Source organism: Penicillium verrucosum, assembly GCF_028828655.1.
Source record: "Penicillium verrucosum strain IBT 35672 chromosome Unknown utg000001l_segment0_segment0, whole genome shotgun sequence".
Classification (NCBI taxonomy): Eukaryota; Fungi; Ascomycota; class Eurotiomycetes; order Eurotiales; family Aspergillaceae; genus Penicillium; species Penicillium verrucosum.
In genome coordinates this window covers 146006-164582 of record NW_026643210.1, presented here as the reverse complement: position 1 = coordinate 164582, position 18577 = coordinate 146006, and the positions used below count along the sequence as shown (strand labels likewise).

General features: G+C 48.3%; 7 protein-coding genes across 7 annotated transcripts; 2 read left to right on the top strand and 5 right to left on the bottom strand.

Annotated features, from left to right (window-relative positions):
* Nucleotides 1-115: 115 nt before the first annotated feature.
* N7516_000040 (uncharacterized protein) lies at nucleotides 116-2048 on the bottom strand (the record flags this gene model as incomplete). The annotated part of the gene is made up of 6 exons (XM_057212762.1): nucleotides 116-696; nucleotides 763-1069; nucleotides 1122-1370; nucleotides 1422-1475; nucleotides 1530-1733; nucleotides 1848-2048. 6 exons carry the CDS (start codon nucleotides 2046-2048, stop codon nucleotides 116-118), a joined length of 1596 nt encoding a protein of 531 aa, XP_057074645.1.
* Nucleotides 2049-4948: 2900 nt separating this feature from the next.
* N7516_000039 (CMGC/SRPK protein kinase) lies at nucleotides 4949-6363 on the bottom strand (the record flags this gene model as incomplete). The annotated part of the gene is made up of 2 exons (XM_057212761.1): nucleotides 4949-5736; nucleotides 5799-6363. The coding sequence occupies 2 exons, from the start codon at nucleotides 6361-6363 to the stop codon at nucleotides 4949-4951; spliced, it is 1353 nt and encodes a 450-aa protein (XP_057074644.1).
* Nucleotides 6364-6872: 509 nt separating this feature from the next.
* Nucleotides 6873-8675, bottom strand: N7516_000038 (putative GABA permease; the record flags this gene model as incomplete). The annotated part of the gene is made up of 5 exons (XM_057212760.1): nucleotides 6873-7243; nucleotides 7298-8140; nucleotides 8196-8428; nucleotides 8480-8540; nucleotides 8591-8675. 5 exons carry the CDS (start codon nucleotides 8673-8675, stop codon nucleotides 6873-6875), a joined length of 1593 nt encoding a protein of 530 aa, XP_057074643.1.
* Nucleotides 8676-9182: 507 nt separating this feature from the next.
* On the bottom strand, nucleotides 9183-11106 carry N7516_000037 (Zn(II)2Cys6 transcription factor domain-containing protein; the record flags this gene model as incomplete). The annotated part of the gene is made up of 4 exons (XM_057212759.1): nucleotides 9183-9829; nucleotides 9879-10159; nucleotides 10209-10883; nucleotides 10934-11106. 4 exons carry the CDS (start codon nucleotides 11104-11106, stop codon nucleotides 9183-9185), a joined length of 1776 nt encoding a protein of 591 aa, XP_057074642.1.
* A 225-nt stretch (nucleotides 11107-11331) lies between these two features.
* Nucleotides 11332-12188, top strand: N7516_000036 (SDR family oxidoreductase; the record flags this gene model as incomplete). The annotated part of the gene is made up of 2 exons (XM_057212758.1): nucleotides 11332-11941; nucleotides 11995-12188. The coding sequence occupies 2 exons, from the start codon at nucleotides 11332-11334 to the stop codon at nucleotides 12186-12188; spliced, it is 804 nt and encodes a 267-aa protein (XP_057074641.1).
* A 1221-nt stretch (nucleotides 12189-13409) lies between these two features.
* N7516_000035 (O-acetylhomoserine aminocarboxypropyltransferase/cysteine synthase family protein) lies at nucleotides 13410-14883 on the top strand (the record flags this gene model as incomplete). Its single annotated transcript, XM_057212757.1, has 4 exons — nucleotides 13410-13453; nucleotides 13503-14001; nucleotides 14060-14628; nucleotides 14685-14883. The coding sequence occupies 4 exons, from the start codon at nucleotides 13410-13412 to the stop codon at nucleotides 14881-14883; spliced, it is 1311 nt and encodes a 436-aa protein (XP_057074640.1).
* Nucleotides 14884-15806: 923 nt separating this feature from the next.
* N7516_000034 (Nrd1 complex RNA-binding subunit) lies at nucleotides 15807-18375 on the bottom strand (the record flags this gene model as incomplete). Its single annotated transcript, XM_057212756.1, has 5 exons — nucleotides 15807-16319; nucleotides 16399-17603; nucleotides 17656-17752; nucleotides 17932-18177; nucleotides 18256-18375. 5 exons carry the CDS (start codon nucleotides 18373-18375, stop codon nucleotides 15807-15809), a joined length of 2181 nt encoding a protein of 726 aa, XP_057074639.1.
* Between the last annotated feature and the right edge of the window lie 202 nt (nucleotides 18376-18577).

Below are 18577 nucleotides of genomic sequence, written 5' to 3'. Positions count from 1 at the left end.
GAAAGCTTGCAAGGTGTACTCGAGGACCCAAGAGTCTCTCAAAAAGCATTTCTTCTGAGCTAACATGCTCCAGAAGCCAACAAAAGCATATCTCATTCTCTCATATCGCCATTCCTTACTCGTTATCCCTAACATCGATAACGGTCGACTTGAACTTTCGAGCAGAAATCTTGCGATTGAACAAGATATCACTTTCACGGTAAGAGCGACCCTTCAGCTCAGGAAGGAAGAAGTAGGCCGACACGAAGCAGACACAAGCAGTACCTCCCCAGACGTAACCACACTTTCCAGCGAGATTCCATCCAGTAGGGTTGAGCATCTGCGAGGCAAGGTAGATCATGGGGATCTCGGCGACATAGTACGCGGCACGACCCACACCGGTACTCAAAGCGCGAAGACGGACGGATGAGGTCTCGGCAATGATGGTGTATGAGATGGGTCCGAGACTGCCGGCAAACACGAAGGAGATGATGATTCCCAGAACGGCTTGCGCGTAATTGGTCGCGTCGTTCTGGCTAATAGAGGCGCAGATGCCGAGAAGCATAAGAAGTGTGATGTTGGTAGCTGTGCCCCAGAGATAGATGGTTCGGCGACCAAATAAGGAGGCTAGAGGTAAAGAGATTATGTTGGCAACCAATTGAAGACACGAGTTGATCAGATTAAGTTGGAATGCACGGTCGGGACCCATTCCGGCCTCTAATACGGAGTCAGTCATCCATTGCGGGTTGAAACTTGGTTATAAAGAAAAATGAAGTTACTCACGTTCGAAGAAGTAAGTTGCCTGGTTGGCAATCAGGTTACCAGCGAAGTTCTGTGACGCGTAGATCAAGCAGGTAATGATTGTTCGTCTTAAATCGGTTCCCTTGAGAAGGTCGATGAGAGTTGGGGAACCACCCATTTGAGCTTCGATCTCAACAGTTCGCTCTATCATGGCGAGTTTCTGCTGAGCATGCTCGTCAGAGTCACTACCAAGACGCTTGATGGAACGAAGGGCTTCGTCTTTGCGTCCGCGGCGAATCAGCCACCAAGGCGACTCGGGGGCGAAGAAGAGTAGGACCAAGAGGGGGGTCTAGAAGGGGTTAGGACCTGTAAATACGCAATTTCAAAAGGAGAGGACCGACAGGGAAAATCCACTGCAAGGCAAGAGGTACTCGCCAAGCCCATTCATCAAGGCGATTGTTGTAGCCGTAGGTTGCGCCGGCGACAATGATTGAGCCAATGGACCAACTCATTTGCAGAGTAGCTGTACAGGCACCTCTCAGGGAGAGAGGCACAATCTCACTGGCATAGGCGGGAGAGTTTGCAATAAAGAATCCCCAAGGGACACCTTCTAAGGCTTGACCGACCACAAGGAGGGTGAGCGAGTTGGCCTAAACCGCGTTAGGGGATGAGCTCAGCGATTGGGGAGTTAGCTTGCTCACAAAGAAGGAAACAAAAATTGTGGCGTTCATAAGCAGCAAAGCGAAGATGGTAGTCTAAAGAAAGTTAGGATATGCCTCGAGGTTATCGACTAGAGTCTTGAAGCTCACCAGACGGTAGCCGTACTTGTTTGTTACAGGACCAGCTAAAAAGACGCCGACGAAAGCGCCGCATTGGCCCGCTTGAAAGAGGGACGACTGCCATTTGGTTGGGATAGTTTTACCGTGTCCCTCGACGTCGATACCATAATGATTTTTGAAAGCGGTAAGCGCTACAAAGTTACCATTCAGGAACATATCGAAGGACTCCATGACCTGATTGGGGATGTATATCAGCTGATATGATCTTGAGATATGGAGATATGATATGCAGATCTGGGGATCTCGGGAAAACCCGAAATGCGGGGAAATTCAATATGAAAAACTCACGATAGTGAAGCACATGGTAAATGCCCATAAACAAGCCCAGGGATGGCTCTTAATAGCCTCCCACGTAGTCATCTCATGTTCGCGGTTCTCGCCATCGAAGGCATCATTCATGAGATCCGACTTGACCAACACCTCGGATTGCTCAACGGCGGCCTTCTCGCCGTGCGCTTCATCGCTTTTATTGTCGAGATCCAACGCCATTTTTGGAAATATTTGTTATTTCCAGGCCAAAAAGGGGATAGAAATCAAAAGCTCAGAGAAAAAGAAAAACTAAGGTGGGCTTGGGGGTCTTATATTCTTTGACCCATGTGGGCATCTTTCCAGCCGCACATTATGTGCGTGATACGTGGATTAATTCTGCCTTCTGAGACCTGGTTAAACAGGTCAGCGATAAGCAGGGGGGCAACCTCATCCCGCCGGGGTTTTCCCCATTTCCTAAAAGCGAGCACCACGGTTACAGAGTGCAATTTACCCGAACCTGGGCAGGCACTGGACCTAATGTGTTGGAGGCTTAGTTGCGACTATAAAAGGTTAGCCAACGCCGAGGGCGTTGGGGGATCGAATGACCAGAGGGTTGGTGGCGTTTGCGAGTAACCAAGCTTGGGAGGGAAGGCCGGAGGAAGTTAAAATTGCGGTGAGTCTAGGCATTTGACTGGTCAAAGTATGGGGCCTTATTCCTGGGGAATGAATCCCCATGAAATTTGGATGCGGGGCCCCAGACAAGAAGGAGAAATAAAGAGAAAGACAAGTTCATGGAGGTGATTGGTTCACCGAGAGAAACATACCGGGGGGGCGAATACGACATGGCAGAAAGGAAACGACTTTGTCTTAACCATCCCGCTTATAGACTAACGCTTATCGACTAACGTCTATAGTCTAACGGGAAACGCTAGTCGGTTAAATGACTCTGCATATGGTTACATTTCAGTCTGACCATCCCATTCTCACATGACTATTTTCTTGGGCATTGCCCCTTGCACCAGTTGTGGGATGGTCAGTAATTTGTGGCCGGTCTGGGTTATGGGATGTTAAGGACAGGGTAGAAGAGATCTGCATCTTGAAAAGCTCGGACACCCTGGAAAAGCCGAGGTACTACATCCCCTTCCCTGCCGGACTGGAAAAAAAAAAAAACTGGGATATATGCAAGCACACCCATGGATGAAAATGGTAGGTAGGTACACATTGTTGCGAAAGCGCCATGGACCATGAGTAATAACAGCCTCTTTCATCTCCCGAGCAGTTGCGCTCACTAACAAAGACTGCGAAGCTCACGCATATTGGCTAAGCTGGCATGGTGATCGAGGGAGACCGGGCCGATCACTCGGCATGTTCAAGGCTGTAGTTGAGCTGCCAGATCGGAACTTGAAGCCAATTAATAATAATGTCGTGGGATGAAAGGGATTATACGTTGGTTTACACTGGAAGATGGCAAGAGTCAGAAAATATCTTTGTTGCTATTTACACCATCAAGAACAAAATGTCTACCTTTGAGGTTTGTTTTGCTACGGAGCTGATATTTAAACAATTATATCCTGTTTATTTGTTGACTCCATAATAAATAACCATTGAAATACCAAGAGAAAACCAGGTCCAAGCTAGTACTTACCTCAAAACGACGTATATATAAACACACAGCGTCCTTATCTTGGCCTTTCTTACCACCACATAGCAACGCGCTTCACTGTCGCACGTGAAACCTAAACTAACAAACTCATCCCAGTTGTCAATTCACATAGTCAGCCCGCACGTCATGTCTTAAGCACCCAGGTCCTACTGTATCTAGGGAGAATGGTCGAGCCATCCTTGAGCCCTATCAATCAGGCCCAGGTCTGCGGTGGATCACGGTCAAGCTTTCCGATGGAGACCGCCACCTCTGCGATGCAGATTTGATGCATGTGGTGATTGAACGCCTCTAGGAGAGTACGAAGCTACATTTTTAGGGATTGATGTTGACAAAGACCAAGATAACTATGCACCGTGGTGTACATATTAACAGAAGAATTTATTGTATCTACATATTTGACAAAGCTACAACCAATTCCAAGAACTAAGAAAAGTGATACTAACATAACATACCAACTGGCAAGATGCTCTGTTGGATTCTGTCGCATGCAGGGGTAGGTGTAGGGCTTAAGCCCCACACGTGACCCACTTAGCTCAACCGAATTTTACTTTATCTAAAATTTTAATTTTTCCTCCTTGACTTCTTAAATGCATAATGCAATGTTTTCGGTATCCTTGTCGCATTCCTCATCAGACTGATACAAGTTTGAATGAAGAGCGACGATAGTCCTGCAACATAGTACTTGTATATCGAACCAGCCTCCCCAAGCTGAGACAAGGCTTTAAGTGAGACTGGGGACTACGAGAAGTGAATCTTATAAGGTGGGTCATTATCGACGGAGTTGCGACTTAGGACCTGTGGCCCAATGGTTAAGGCGCCGAGCTTATGTAAACATCCCTCTTGGGAGTTTTCATGTCTGTTCCTCGGAGATTCGTGGTTCAATCCCGCGCAGGTCCACTTTTTTAATTTCCATCGATGGAGTCAGATGGAGTCGTATGGAGTCGTATGGAGTAAGTTTAATAAACTAAAATATAACATGAAAATATACACATTGAAAATGGTGAAGCTTTGGGTTGTGCTTAGTTAACAGAGAGTGGTCATAAGAATGGAGATATCAAGGTGTATGAGTGGCTTGAGATGCAATGAAACCCACTGCAGATATTAATTTAGTTCAAGCTTCTCAATTGATTAGTTACTGAGCCGGTAGATACAGTTGAAGCACCTACTCCTACCCCCAGCATACCTGGAAAACCGACTTTAGAACCACATAGTTATACGGGTGCCACTGAGGTGTAGTGGGTGCGGATCAACAGGGCATAGATTTAATAGACGCCCAGCTAGATAGTTTCATTTTAGTTAAATTCATTTAATGGCGTTTTGGTTGAGATAAATGCATTTAAAATTAGTAGGCTGGGTGGAGTGGTCGACTCGGTAGTGGAATACGTTGGATGGCGACTAGGAAGCAACTATTATAGGCATACATATTTAATATTATTCAAAAGACACGATATAAGCTTGTCATTAGACATTTATTTCCTTATCCCTTCACGGAATGAAATATACTCCGACTCTCTTCAAGAGCTGGTTGACCCCAACCTTTCATCCATTCCGAGTGCAATGCCTGTTGTGCCGTCGCTCTTTCCCCGGGCCGGAAGGTCAGCATTGGGCGAAGCATCGCCTCAAATGCCCTCCTTTCCCTCTCCGTCACGATCTCCAGGCCCGCCTCGGCCCGAGGCTTCTGTATGCTGTAGTCAAACCTCATGTCCCAGGTCCTATGCACGCTATCATGGCCCCTAGATGTCCCATCAAGTTCTCCCTCTTCGTTAAACCATTCGAGCCTTTTATGCCAATTCTTCCACCACTCGGCAGGTAAGAGGCCAAGAACTTCGACTTGCTCCGCGGTGACACGATCAGCGGTTGCCCAGAAAGCGTCGAATAAAGGTCGCTGGCCAATTATCTCCCAAATAGTACAGGCAAGTGTCCAAATGTCCGAGGCAAAGGAGAGGGGCTCATCAGAGAATCGGGCCTCGGGTGGCTGAAGGAGAGGAAGAGACTTCGAAAAAAACTTGGGAATTTTATAAGGGTTGAAAGATTCACCAAAGTCGCTAAGAACGATATTTTCCTTTCCAAGAGCAATTTCATCGCTGCGAACGCCAAACCAGCCAGGAATAAAGACATGTGTAGGTATTGCATTTGATAATGGAATGCCATCGAGACGAACAACGGCTTCTAACTCTGGCTCTCCAAATTTATCGTATAGTTCTAACGTAGAATAACTATCGATGGATTCAGGAAACTGGACTAGAATATTACCCAGATGAAGGTCTTAGAAGAAATTGAGGTCAGCTAGGCTATCCAGCTAAATCCACTTGTAATTCTTTACATACCGCCGTGTACAATGTCGTTGCTATGCAGGAAGGCCACTCCACGAATGATCTGGGCGATAATTGACTGCGCAACCTTAGGCTGGAAAAGACCGAAAGTTGAAGCCTCTCTAGCATCGAACAAACTCATCTGCGCGGGTGGGGTAACGATGCACTTATGTTTCCCATTAGGGCCAGTAACCCAGAATTCGTCGAGGAGGGGTGGAATAATTTCTCCACCCGGTGTAGACGGTGAGTTCCCAAGAGAATGCATAAGACTGGCCTCAGGTGTACAAGGACTGGCATCGGCGGTAATCGCCTTCACTGCCACGTATCTAGCCCGTTGTAGATCACGGGCTAGCCATATAGTCGAGTATCCTCCGTATCCAAGCTTGTCAACCAGTCGATATCGGCCGTCATTTAGGTCGTCACCGATTTGTAAAGGATGATACCCCCCGGGGCAGTATCTATCCAGGTCTTCGACGTATTCAACAAGCATGTACTGAGTCTTGTCATGTCCCGTAGCCGAGGGTCGAGATCCGCTAGATTCATTTGTATCTCGGCTCATTTCATCTGCTTTCAGGGACATATAGGTGGATATGGATGGCGACTTTCGGGCCAGAGACTGGTATGAGACAAAAGTGCATACCTGTTTATGAATTCGTCGGGCATTAATGTAAGTACGTGCGAACATCTGCGGAGGTTGCGCAACATCCAGCGCAGGACCGGTCGCGCTCGCGTCGCGTTGGTGTGTAGGGTAGCTTCTAGCTCACCCTGCGTAGTCACTAGGGAATCCGGTATTGGGGCGCTAAACTAAAAGAGGCAAAACTAACCCGATATAGTAATTCCCAGGCCGTTTACATATCACATTTGTTTCGTTTTGAAGCCGAGAGCGCCAAAACCATGTTCTATAGTCCAATGTTTTATCTCATTTCATTTTCTGTATGATCAGGTTGGTGTTATGATTTACTACTTCAATACTACTCCAATTTGTCTTTATATATATTTCGTTGCAAAGAGTGCATTCCTATATCCCACGAAATCACCTTCTTGAGAAGACATTGTAAATATAAATCGATGTGGTATACCAATAATGAATCAAGTTTTCTTCTCATCCTCACACTGCGCGTCTGCTTCCACTGCATTTTGTGTCGCGGTATTCTTACCATTCAAGAAACTAACCGCACCAGGTCCCGAGAAATGCTTGCGACCTGTTGTGATCCATGTGATACCGCTAATGAGAGCAACAACACCAATTGCGGCGCTGGTGTAGTTCATTGATTCGTGAGTAACCGGATTTTCGCTAGGGAAGTTGAAGGTGATTGCTGCGAAGAGAAGAAAGAGGAGTCCGATGATGTTAAGCGCGATGGAGACCGGGACAGAGAATGAGTATGGACCATCGAGCTTGGTTACGTGACCGGTATAGTAGCCAGCTAGACGGCTGAAAAGGGCTATTGCGTATGACAAGTCTGGGAATTCTTTTATTAATAAAGGAAGCATCGAATGAAGGGTATTAAACTTACAGAAGCCTTCAGTTGAGATGGCGATGACTGTCTGGAAACCAGTGGTAGTACCGAATTCGATGGCATCGAGGGCTAGTTGTACAACGAGTGTGAGAAGCACGGCGTTGACAGGCACGTGGGTTTTGCTCTCCACCTTGCTGAAGAACTTGGAGAATGGCAAGCCATTATCTCTTGCAAATGCGTAGACGGATCGCGAGCCTTCGGCAAGAACGTTATTTCCTGCGACGATCACAATCACAGAGATCAAACTCGACAGAATACAAGTAGCCACCTTGCTTCCAGTGGAGTCGTAGATAATTTGAATCACAGGCACACCGGTGCTTGTGTTGGCAGTGGTCTCAATATCACCAATGCAGAAGCAAAGGGTAACGAGGAAAGCGAATCCAGTCACAGCACCCAGAATAACAGCGAGAACGATAGCCTTCGGTGCCTCTTTTGACGCGGACTTCATCTCCTCGGTCATATGCGAAGGGGCATCGTAACAACACATGCCAAAACAAGCTTGGAGAACACCAATAATCGCAGCCATTCCCGTACTAAAGCTAGTTCCATTTTGGAAATCTTGGAACACAAAAGAAGCGGGCTGCTTATGGTCGTTCATAGCAAGAATTGTGGCGGTGACGATGACGAAGGAGGTAACATTCCAGATAAGAATTGCTTTCGAGATCCGATGCAAGAAATGCGAGCCCCAGAGGTTGACGGCGGCAGAGAGGAATGCGACAAGGTAGGCAACAAGCACTGTTTGCCATCTTTGAATCTCGAATTCGGGGAAGATGAGGTTTCCCATTCCCAAAACAAAGTTGGACGCAATGGAGTTGTTCGTAGCACCCATAGCCAAGAGACCTATTTCCAAGTTAGTACCTATAGGTAGATGTTGGTGCAGTTAAGAAACGATTACCGATTAGCATGAACCATCCTGTCACGTATGAAAGACCTCGAGCTATTTTCGGTGGAGCGAGTGCCGCAACCCAAGAATATTGACCACCAGCTACCGGATACATTGAACACATTTCTGCCATAGGGATTGCAACAGCTAGAGTCAACAGACTAACGGCGAGAAAACTGAAGACCATAACCGGAGGACCGCCGGAGGTTACTCCAACAATGAACACACCACTCAGTGCCGTCCATCTAGGAAGCAATTAGTGCAAACTCATGCTAGGCCACGAGCAATGGACTCACGATGTCACAACACTGAAACTAAAGCCAATCATCCCTACCAACCCGAAAGAACGTTTGAGCTCTACGCTGGTTAGCCTCGCAACACAAAGCATCTCTCCTCTTTAGACATACCCTGCTCATATCCCAAATTCTCCAGACGAACATCTTCACTCGGTGTGCCTTGAAACACTTTTTGCTTCTCGTCTTCAACTGACATGACTGCGAGTGACAAAAACAATAAGCTGAAATGAAACCCGGGGGGATTGACACAACTTATCAACGAGGAACATCCAACACCCACCCACACCCACCCACACCCACCAACACTCCGATCACAACCCCATACTTTTTGTCATAACCCCAGAGTAACTGAACTGACAATATGATAAGATAGGTGTTCTTGATTTCCTAATTGAGAAGGTCTGCGCGATAACTGTGGGGCTCGGCTGCCAATCGGCTATTCGGGGAGAGAAGCGCCTAGGGACTTGATAAGCCTTGGGGACATTGGGCAATTGGAAGAGAAATTATCGATCATCATGTGGCGTTTCTTGGTTCATTTAGTTAGAGGTCCAAGATATAACTGTTTACTAGAGTTTTGTATTACTTCTAACGTAAGGCACCTTTGTCAAAAGACCCCTTAGCTCCGACTCTGTCCGTAAGATGCCTGAATGAATTCAATATCCCTATAAACCTCTCGAGGCAACATCCATGGATATCAGCTATGCTAGCTAAAACCAGTAAAATCACTCAATAGAGAATCCCACTGGATGTCGTCGATAGGGAACATGTCGTCCAGATCGCCGTAGGTAGATCCATCCGGCCAGACTTGAGGTGTCACAGCAAATTCATTGTTGTGAACGGCTATCATAGACTCTTGGGACGGCGCACTTCCAACAATTGCCCTGATTTGATATGGATAACAACGTGCTAATAGCCGCATTTTAGAGCAAAGGCTCCCCACAATATCTGTCTCTTTATCTGCAGCAGACATTCCCTCACATTTCGTCTCCAGCGCGTTGGCAAGCTCTGTGACAACCTTGGGATACTCTGCTGCGTCAACGACGGCCTGCACCTGGGCTTCCATGGAAGAGTCGATAGGGCTAGTAATGAGATTGAGAAGGGTCAATACTGCAGTGGGTATGTAGCCCACTGCGGCACATATACGAGCACTTGTAGATATTGTTATATGGGCAATCTCCGACACAGGTAGGTTTTTGACCATGTGAATGAGTTCCTTGCTTCGCTGGATTACACCTACCAGCATCGTTGTCCGGACTGCGCTGGTAGGCTCCGCAATCCACAGTTCGCCCCGAAGAGATAATTCCTCGAGCCGCATTTCCACGTATTTGATCTCAGTGCGTATTGCATTCTCTGCAACAGTCAGTCAATCTCCATCAGGCACTTTGGGTCCAAGACATACCTGTTGATGAGGGGTAGCTTGAGATATCTTTTTCTATACATTCCCTCACGCTATCAAATTTCCGCTGCAGAGAGCCGCGCGTAACTTGAACTAGCACCGTTCCACCGCTTGATTGCATCGAAGCGTAAACTTCATCCACTGTTGCCAAGAACGACTGTAGATGGATAAATGGCGCAATCCACCGATCCGACAGATGCTCGGTAGATATTATACCCTCAATGCACTCATCGATTCGAACATCATGCTTCATAATAACCGGCCGGCCGAGTGTGCCACATAAACTAATATATATTTAGCCGAAGTCACATCTACCAGCGCAGACAACCTCACCCAACCGACAGCCAATACGTACCAAGCAGCACCCGCTGCTCATCCAAATTCGGACTAGGCTTTCTGTGAAGTCCCAAATCATACAACATCGAAACACAAAGCTGAACCAACAGCAAAAGTTGCGGGTGATATCTCTCTGCAGGATATGAGTACCATGCGATGTAAACCAACAGACCACGGAACAACTCGAGATTCCTCTCGGACCGTGCCACGACCCTCAACGTAATATGCTTCATAATCTCCTCGGCAACTATTTTGCGCAGAGGATGCGCACTGCCCATGGTCACGGCCACAATGCACAAAAATAGAAAAGGCTCTCGGTCCCTAAGGCGAGCGGCTGTCTCGCCGTTCGCAATCAATACAAAGGGAAACGTGGACACCAAGTCAGTATGAAAGGTCATAACTAAGCGTTCAGCCTCGGCTTCACTCAAAAGCCCTTGATCTACGATAGACGGTTGGCCTTCTAGAATGGAGCTGGTCGGTGGATTGAGGCCGTGGGACGGGTCTTGAGCAACCTCTAACAGTGCGACAATGTTTGTCGAATCTAGCTCAGGGTCACAAGATGAGCCCAAGTTATTGGTGAGTTGATTAGAAGTATCGGGTCCGTTCTGTCGGGTTAAGGCAGCCAACTGCGACGTCAGCTGGTCGACCTTCTTCTCTAGCACCTCCACACGGCTATATTTACAATTAATACCACAAGTACCATGTGTGTTTGGAAGGATTACCTCGGTGCAGCCTTATGCTTCCTCTTGATCTGCGGAAGGTCAAGGTATGTGCATGACTTTCCCAACCGGGCGCACCGCTGGCACAGGTTGACAGCTTGCGGCGTGCATTTCGCCTTGGCAGTCGTGCATGCAACGCATGCCCTCCTCTTGACTGTAGATATTGTGACGTTCATGATGTCGCATAAAATGCCGGGCAGGAAACGGAGCGACCGGTTGACCCTTGACCGGTTGCTGAGTCGTTGGACCGGGGGAACCGGACCATCCGGTCGGAACAGGTTTGTAATCCGCCGAAGTATATAACTAACCAGTGGACTATATAAAAGGCAAGTAGATCGAACGAATATCCAATACATTCATCACTGAAATACCTTTTCTTTTACCTTGAATAAAGATAAACAATGTCTTCATACGCCATCACCGGAGCCTCCAAGGGCATTGGCCGCGAGTTCGTGCGCCAACTCGCTGCTGATACGACCAATACGGTCCTAGCTATTGTGCGAGACCCCGAATCGCCCGAAATATCTAAGCTCGCCTCCAATAACCCTAACGTGCACGTTATCAAAGGCGACGTTACAGACCCAAAGTCCATTCTTGAGGCTGCCTCAACCGCAGCCGTCATCACAGGTGGTAAACTAGACGTGCTTATCCACAACTCCAACGCCGTTGATATGGCTACCATGTCCTCCAATCCGACTCAGATTCCTTTTGATGCTCAAGCCACTCGAGCAATTTTTGACCTGCCATTTAGTACCGCTATTTACGGCGGTATATGGACGACAAACGCCTTCCTACCCTTGATTGAGAAGGGTATCCAAAAGAAGATTGTGCATATCTCTAGCGCTATGGCAGATTTGGATTTGATCAAAAAGAGTGGTGTCAGCTATGCTGTCGCGTACTCTGTCGCGAAAGCTGGGATGAATGTTCAAGTCGCCAAGTACGCAGCAGAACTTGCGCCTAGAGGCATCAAGGTGTTGGCTTTAAGCCCTGGATGGGTTGATACATGGGAGGGTAAGTGACCTTTTCCCACAGCAAGGCAATGATGGACACTGATATCATCGCAGGAGATAAACCTCCCCAGGTAGTGCAAGGGCTCGAAGTCATGCTGAAGCAGTTTCAGGCAGTCGAGCCTAAGCTCAAGGGGCAGATTCAGTCCGAGGAGAGTGTCAGAAAGAGCCTCCAGGTAATTGAGCGTCTGGATGCGGAGACTAGTGGCCTATTCCTAAGCCATCATGGAGATAAGGCAAGGTGGGTATGAGGGCTGTGAATACTGATGAGTTGCATTGGGGTTTGTATTTAACTTCCAAGACAGACCTCCCAAAGAGTAATAGACACTTCAGAGGATCTTTGGCCTTTTTATATTTAATTTGCAGGATCTATCATATTATTCATCAGTAGCCCAATGGCTTAGGACATGTCTTTCTTCGAGCCCACTAAATAATACGGTAAGAATTGTATCTTTGACTACTAATATACCAACTACTAAACCCATGGGAGCTACCCCATGTGTCTATGGGCGTTAAGCTCTTAAGACGCGGTGGATGAGCCCGCACCCCGCACTCCGCACCCCCGCAACCCCGCACAATAGTTGAAGCAAGGCCAGGAAATTGCTGAAGTTCTGCCTCGAGGGCTGAAATTTGCCGATGGTTCTGAGCTAGAAGCTGACGAAATTATCTTCGCTGGATACGACAATATGCGCTCGGAAATAAGAACGATTCTGGGCAACAAGGTGGCTGATAAGGCATCTGATGTTTGGGGTTACAATAACGAAGGCGAAGTCAGGACCATGTGGCAGGATAGTAGGCACCCGGGATTCTACTTTCATGGGGGTAACCTGGCAACTGCAGGATACTATTCTAAGGTTCTGGCACTCCGGATCAAAGCTCTTGAGGAAGGTATCTATCGTTATGGGGAATTCTAAGCGGAGTACATGGATATATAGGGAGAGCATTGTTATTCAACACCACCTACATAAACCCTATTTTTGCTACAATGTTTGTTGGATCCCATATTAAACCCCCTTCTACAACTATGTCTTTTATAATTTGAAATCGACCTGCAAGCTTATTCACCACCTTTGGTCATTTCGGTGCTACGATGCGTGTTATGAGGTACTATAGGGGGATTTTAGTGATATTATATAGTACTAAATATGTGACTAAATATAGTGCTAGACTAGTATAATTCTATTAAGGATTAATAAATATAATCAATACATTAATACATTAATACATTAATAGGGATCAAGAGTTATAACTAGTTATACAACGTAGTTATGGTTTCGTTTCAGGAACAACCAAATCACGCCATCTGCACCCCACATTATCTTAGATTTGTCCCTTGTCCCTCCCTTTTCCCTTCTTCTCCTAGATCTTCGTTTTCTTTGTGTTCTTCAATTCAATCTTAATACGCTTGGGTATCGGTCTGTTGAACAGTGTCTTATCCGAAATTCACTTAGCTTCCCCCGCATTCTTGAACCATGTCCGAGAATCTTCACTTTGACACTCTACAACTTCATGCTGGGTAAGTGTCCGATCTCCCCAATTTAAAGACCAGTCTAACAGCTCTCAAGTCATGAACCCGATTCAGCCACAAACTCCCGCGCTGTCCCAATTTATGCCACTAGCTCTTACGTCTTCAATGACTCGGCCCACGGCGCGAGGCTCTTCGGCCTCAAGGAGTTCGGCAACCTCTACAGCCGAATTATGAACCCCACAGTCGATGTCTTCGAGAAGCGTATTGCCGCCCTGGAAGGTGGTGTTGCCGCCGTTGCTGCCGCCTCCGGCCAGGCTGCCCAATTCATGGCCATCTCGGCCCTCGCCCATGCCGGAGACAACATCGTCTCCACCAGCAACCTGTACGGCGGCACCTACAACCAGTTTAAGGTTATGTTCCCGCGCATGGGAATCACTACCAAGTTCATCCAGGGTGACAAGCCTGAGGATATTGCCGCGGCTATTGATGACCGTACCAAGGCTGTTTACCTCGAGTCTATCGGTAACCCCCGCTACAACGTTCCGGACTTTGAGGCCATTGCTAAGGCTGCACACGAGAAGGGCGTTCCAGTGGTGGTATGTTATTTGTCTAGAAAGCGTATAAGGATGCAAAGCTTACGAATCTTACTTTTAGGTCGATAACACCTTCGGTGCCGGTGGCTACTTCGTTCGCCCAATTGATCACGGTGCCGATATTGTCGTGCACAGTGCTACAAAGTGGATCGGTGGCCATGGTACCACCATTGCTGGAGTCGTGATTGACAGTGGAAAGTTTGACTGGGGCAAGAACGCTGCTCGGTTCCCCCAATTCGTCGAGCCATCCGAGGGTTACCACGGGTTGAAGTTCTGGGAGACCTTTGGCTCGCTTGCTTATGCTATCCGAGTGCGCGTGGAGATCCTGCGTGACCTTGGTTCTGCCCTGAACCCGTTCGCTGCGCAGCAGTTGATCCTCGGCCTGGAGACTCTGAGTCTGCGCTGCGAGAGACACGCAACTAACACTATCGCCCTGGCCAAATGGTTGCAGAAGAACGAGAATGTGAGCTGGGTGTCATACCCCGGTCTGGAGGATCACCCTAGCCACGATCTCGCAAAGAAGTACCTGCCCCGCGGCTTTGGTGGTGTGTTGTCTGTTGGCATCAAGGGCGGCGCTGCCGCTGGTGCTCAGGTCGTTGATAACTTCAAGTTGATCTCCAACCTTGCCAAGTATGACTCATTCTCATTTGCTTCTCCTTTGAACCCATTTTACTAACACACTGCAGTGTCGGCGACTCCAAGACTCTGGCTATCCACCCTTGGTCCACCACCCATGAGCAGCTCACCGAGCAGGAACGCCGTGATTCCGGTGTCAAGGAGGATGGAATCCGCATCTCGGTTGGTACGGAGTACATTGACGACATCATTGCTGACTTTGAGCAGTCGTTCCAGGCATCAAAGGCTCTGCCGGACCGTACTGCTTGAAGGTTCTGACACATATGGATGTTCTCATGCATGAAGATGGAATACACCTGAAAGGACACTATATAGCGACATGGTAAGCATAGTTATGACCTCGATACGATATCAATGAATACTTTTACAACTAGAATGAGTATGCAGAAATGGGAGAGAGACCAACTCTCAATAAAAGGGTTGTTGTATAGGATGTTGCACGTGATCTGGATGACAGATCGGTTGGCTCCCATCAGTTGACTACAGCAGTATGAAGTCAAGCAATGAGGATGCTGATCTTTGCTTTACGCATGTTCTAGTCTGTAAGCTTACCTTCGAAGATCTCGGCCCGTCAGCCCTGGTCTAGCCTAATACGGGGGTTCAATAGGTGATAGATATATCAATTTGCAGATATAACTATTTCATGTAGACATAGTTAACTAACTACCACTTTAAAGGTTATTTAGTTATACCTTCTTCCGAGGTTCTTCTAATGACAGCGTATTGGGGCACTAAATCTAAAGAGGCAAAACTAACTGTATATAGTAATTCACAGGTTCGCTGTTTACAAGATAGATACTAACTACAACATACAAGTAGGGCACGTCTAGATTTGCCATAGGGAAATCACATGGCTGAGCCGAAAAAACAAAAAAAGCTTACAATCACAAGGAAACTATTGAAGTCACGTTAACGAGTTATTTGAATTCTCGTAAAATTTGTTTCATCCGAATGTGTCCACCTATTTCAATCACCATTGGCGAGACGTCATGCACAACTGTGAAAATTAAAAAGGTAAGAGAAGTGCAGAAAAAAACGAAAACCTCCACCCGCCGAATGATATGCCTTGAGATAAAAAAAAAACCTAAGTCCAATCCCTCCCAACGCCTTTGCCATGCGCAGTGCGCGCAACCTATTTGGACCATATGCACGCATCAATGAGGAAGAAAAATTCAGTTGCCCTGACCACCAGAAGGAGGCTGAGCACCGGGCATACCGGGCTGAGCACCCATCATGAATCCAGGAGGAAGCATGGGCATGCTGGCAAAGTTAAAGCCATACGAAGGAACTGCAGGTGCGGCTCCCTGATTGCTCATGTTAGGCATGTCAAGTTCACTACCTCCCATCTGGGGACCGCCACCGTATCCATCACGCTCAGGACGGCGACCGCCGAAGCGAGTATCCTGGGGGCTAGGGTTGGTGCGAGTGGAAATAGGGCCTCGCTTGCCGCCAGTGTCAGTGGCGATGCGACGGCTGATAGCCTTGGAAGAAACACCAGCGCCAATTTCAATATCGGGCTCCTCAACAATCATTCCAGATTCAATAGGACGTCCACCAGTTCCACCATACTCCGCCGAAAGCATCCACTTGCGATCAGCCTCAGTCAAGCGCTCAATCGGAATGATGCTAACTCCGGTTTGGTAGTCGCTGCAGTCACGGGGGCCAAAGCCAACACCCCAACGAGTCTATATTGATAAGGTCAGTGATAAGATCCAAACAGATAACCAGAAAAAAAAAAAAAGAAAAGAAAAGAAAAAAACTTACCCTGAGTTGCATCTCACCAGTACGGTAAGACTCCATTCCATCCCGCGCCTGCATGGCATCGGTACGGCTAACCATCTTGATAAAAGCGTGGCGTTTATCCACGTTGACAATGCAAGTTTGAACAATACCAAACTGACCAAAGAGTTGACGGAGGTGAGTCTCGGAGGAGGTGACACCACCAACGAAAAGAGTTCGGCTCAAGACTTTGATCGTACCTTGACCAATCGAATAGTCCCATTCAATGAACTTAGGTCCAGGGGGAGGCAGGTTAGGATCCTTGTTACGAGCAGGCGAAGGCGAGCGACGTCTACCACCACCACGACCACCAGGAGGGCTACGCTGGCGATACTCATTACCACGACGGCCACGTGCATCACGCGGGTCTCCACGACGACCAGGCGATTCGCCATATTCTCCATAAACTGGACTGTCACGACGGCGAGGGGGCGAGGCAGTACGGCGTCTATCCCAGCCTGGAGAGCGAGAGCGGCGACGATATCCAGTGGGCGGCGAGCGAGGGTATTCACGGCCACGATCATCCTTATTCTGGGCGTCCGAGTGACCCCACCCACCAACGTTCTGTCCTTGCATCGGGTTGAATCCAGCCATCGGTCCTCCAGGCATCGCAGGCATTCCGGACATACCAGGCATACCCGGCATACCCGGCATACCGCCCATACCACCATTGTTGGTCATGCTGAAGAGCTGCAAGGCAGTTCCCCACTGGTCCTGAGGGATACCCTGGGCTGCGAGCATCTGAAGAAGCTGGAGCTGCTGTGCCATGGCGTTCGAGTCGGGTGCGGCAGGCTGCGCAGCTTGAGGAAGCATCGCGGTCAACGGGTTCGCGGCGGGCATCGAGATCGGGGTTCCACTTTGACTCTGCGGCTGAAGGGCAGGGTTCTGAGCCATGCCGGGCATACCTGCAAAGGGAGGCGCGACAGGTCCACCAGCACCGAGTGCATTCATGGCAGCTGCCATGTGCGAGCTCGGGTCATTGGCAGGAGTCACAGAGGCCGAGTTGAAAGCACCCACAGGGTTGGCGGGCGCAAGAGACGAAGGAGCAGCAGGCGTGGTAGTGTTCTGCTTGGCCATGTCGGCCAAAGCCTTCAGAATGCTCGAGGTATCAGGTGCCGCCGATTGTTGCGGGATTCCGATCGGGTTGGCGTTCGGTGCAGGGGATCCTTCGGGGGTGTTCGATTCGACGTCTAGTGAAAATGTGAGTATCATCGACATACATTGCCATCCTTGAGGACTTACTTTGAGCAGCGCTCAGCTTCTCCTTGAATGAACTGAGCATCGGGCCTGGGAAAGTCGCACCACGTTCCCAGATGTCGACCAGCTTCTTGATCTTGTCCTAAATCATGACAGGGTATAGGTGAGTTACATGTTCGAAACGGTCTGGTTAAAGGCGACATGATCTTCGGATTGAAGTACATCGAGGCACAGGATACAATGTGCAAGGCTTGGCCAGCGCCAAGGCTGCGAGGCTGGGGAACGAGGTTTATCATGATACAGGTTTTTCCTATTGCGTACCTTTTGGTCCTGGGGAGCATTATTGATAATGTCTGTCATCAAGATGGGCAAAAGATCTGTGACACGCTTGACACCGGCGGCGAAAGTTCCATCAGGGGCGTCGCCGCCAGGAACCTGACCGGCTTTGCGAGCGGCCTCTACCCACTGCCGAGTTACTGAGTCTACCACATAGAGCACACCCAGCTTGTGGGAGCCCGGGGCTTTCTTGAAGTGAGTGTAAATTTTCTGAATAAGAACTGATTCGTTCTGCGGGCAGGGTTAGCATATCATGGATCACCGCGGGACCAATGAGATGAATCAATCGACCAAAGGGGATAAGCGTACCTGCACGTTGGCATTGCACAAGTTTGTGATGCCACCAATCTTTGAACCGGATACGCCAGGCGGTTTAAGAGCAAGCATGGATTGGAGAAGATTCTCCAGTTCAGCTACTGCGGAAGACATGGCGGAAAATACTATCGTGAAGTCCACGCGGAAGGGGAGTCGTGAAAGAAAGAATGAAAAGAGTTCCCAGTCAAGGCTTTATGCAGATGGGAGGAAGCAATCGAGAGAGGTCCCGGCTACTGCGCTTGTGACGCGACGGACAATCTCTCAGTATGAAAAGAAGATATGTTTAATCGAGTCCCAGTCGGTTTCTTCACTACAG